This window comes from Cygnus olor, chromosome 5 (assembly GCF_009769625.2).
Source record: "Cygnus olor isolate bCygOlo1 chromosome 5, bCygOlo1.pri.v2, whole genome shotgun sequence".
In the NCBI taxonomy this organism is placed as follows: Eukaryota; Metazoa; Chordata; class Aves; order Anseriformes; family Anatidae; genus Cygnus; species Cygnus olor.
In genome coordinates, this window is record NC_049173.1 from 2,728,201 (window position 1) to 2,730,216 (window position 2,016).

The window sequence follows — 2,016 nt, forward strand, 5'->3', positions numbered from 1 at the left end:
CCGGGAGAGCCGGGCCCCGCCCCTCCTCCCCGCCCAGCAGGAAGCAGCGCCCCCTCCCTCCCCGCGGGGAAGAGGGCGCGGCCCCTCCCTCCCCGTTCGCCCAATCAGCGCGCGTCCCGCCAGGCGTGGGCGGGGCCAACGGGGGGGAGGGGGGGGGCGCGCCTCCCTCCTCCCCTTCCCCACCGCGCGGGAAGCGGGCGAGGCCCCGCCCCGGCGGCGGCGCATGCGCAGAGGCGGGGGCGGGCCGGGGCGCGGCGCGCATGCGCGGTGGCGGCGGCGGGGGGCAGCGAGGCGGCGCGAGGCGCCCGGTCCGGCGGCGGCGGCGGCGGCGGCGGCGGCGGAGGGCGGGAGGGAGCGGCCCGGGGCGGGAGCAGGAGCGGAGCGGAGCCGAGGCGAGGCGGTGCGGAGCCGGGCGCAGGTAACCGGAGGCGGCCCCGCGGGCGGGACGTGCCGCCGCTGCCGCTCCGAGCCCCGCCGGGGTCCATGAGCCGAGGCGCCCGGCGGGGCCCCGTGAGGCGAGGCCCGGCCCCGTGAGGCGAGGCCCCGTGAGGCGAGGCCCGGTGAGGCCCGGCGGGGCCCTGCCCGCAGCCCCGGCCCCGGCTCGCTCTCCCCTCCCGCCGCCGCCCCCCCCCCTCCCCCCCATGCTCGGCCGGCGCTGAGCCCCGCCCGGCCCCGCTGCTCTCCCTCCGCTCCGTTCCGCCGCCGCCCCGCAGGCGCCGGGCCCTTGGATGCCGTCGGGATGGGCAAGGTGCTGTCCAAGATCTTCGGCAACAAGGAGATGCGGATCCTGATGCTGGGGCTGGACGCGGCCGGCAAGACCACCATCCTGTACAAACTGAAGCTGGGCCAGTCGGTCACCACCATCCCCACCGTGGGCTTCAACGTGGAGACGGTCACGTACAAAAACGTCAAGTTCAACGTGTGGGACGTCGGCGGCCAGGATAAGATCCGGCCGCTCTGGAGGCACTACTACACGGGCACGCAGGGGCTGATCTTCGTGGTGGACTGCGCCGATCGCGACCGCATCGACGAGGCCCGCCAGGAGCTGCACCGCATCATCAACGACAGGGAGATGCGGGACGCCATCATCCTCATCTTCGCCAACAAGCAGGACCTGCCCGATGCCATGAAACCCCACGAAATCCAGGAGAAACTGGGCCTGACCCGGATCAGGGATAGGAATTGGTACGTGCAGCCCTCGTGTGCTACTACAGGGGACGGACTCTACGAAGGGCTGACATGGTTAACGTCCAATTATAAATCCTAATGAGAGAGTAACTATTTAGTCTACAAAGAATTAAAGAAAAAAAAAAATAACCCACGTGGCTTTCCGGAAGAATGATTCTCTACTGAAAAGTAAAACAAAAGCATCCATAGGATTATGATCACCTTTCTCCAGTTACCACCCTTTCCTTCCTTCTCCACACTTGACTGGATTCCTGTTTTAACTCTTCTCGCTTGGCGTTAGGATGCTCTAATCTCCGAATGTGACACGAACGCGAGCACTAGATGCTATGGCAGACTTCCAGCAAACAGGCGAAAGACACATTGTAGACTTGCTAAGTAACTTTTTTGTTTTGTTTTGTTTTGTTTTTTCCTCTTGATAGCCCTTAAGATGGTTTGATTATTTTGGGGGACGGTTGGGGGAGGGGTACCATTTTCAGCGTATGCTTTCTGGTTCTACTTTTTTGATTATATATTTTTTTTTTTCCCTCTTCTATCACTTGCTGTAGATTGCTACTTTTTTGCATTCATGCGGAATATGTTGCTAGGTCTACTTCATCTAGTAAACTGAAAATTATTGCTTAAAATCAAACCGCAGTCTGTCTTTTTATATTAAGGACTTTTTTTTTAAAGTTCTGTTAATCTGTAACTGAATAGTGACTCTTGGTCTGTCTTCATATCTCAGACTAATAACGAAACGAATTCTTGCCTGCAGTGGCAGATAGTGAGAATACCATTGTAACATGTTCAAAGTGCACATCGGGCGTAATGTTAGCTAGGTAATGTAAGAGC

The 2,016-nt window shown here is 60.5% G+C and overlaps 1 protein-coding gene across 1 annotated transcript; it reads left to right on the forward strand.

The window, feature by feature from the left end:
• Positions 1–282: 282 nt before the first annotated feature.
• ARF6 (ADP ribosylation factor 6) lies at positions 283–1,811 on the forward strand. Its single transcript, XM_040558906.1, has one exon. The coding sequence runs from the start codon at positions 740–742 to the stop codon at positions 1,265–1,267; it is 528 nt and encodes a 175-aa protein (XP_040414840.1). The 5' UTR covers positions 283–739; the 3' UTR covers positions 1,268–1,811.
• Positions 1,812–2,016: the final 205 nt, after the last annotated feature.

Coding starts and splice junctions, on each gene's coding strand:
- ARF6 (XM_040558906.1), top strand. CDS start 740: ATGGGCAAGGTGCTGTCCAAGATCTTCGGCAACAAGGAGATGCGGATC.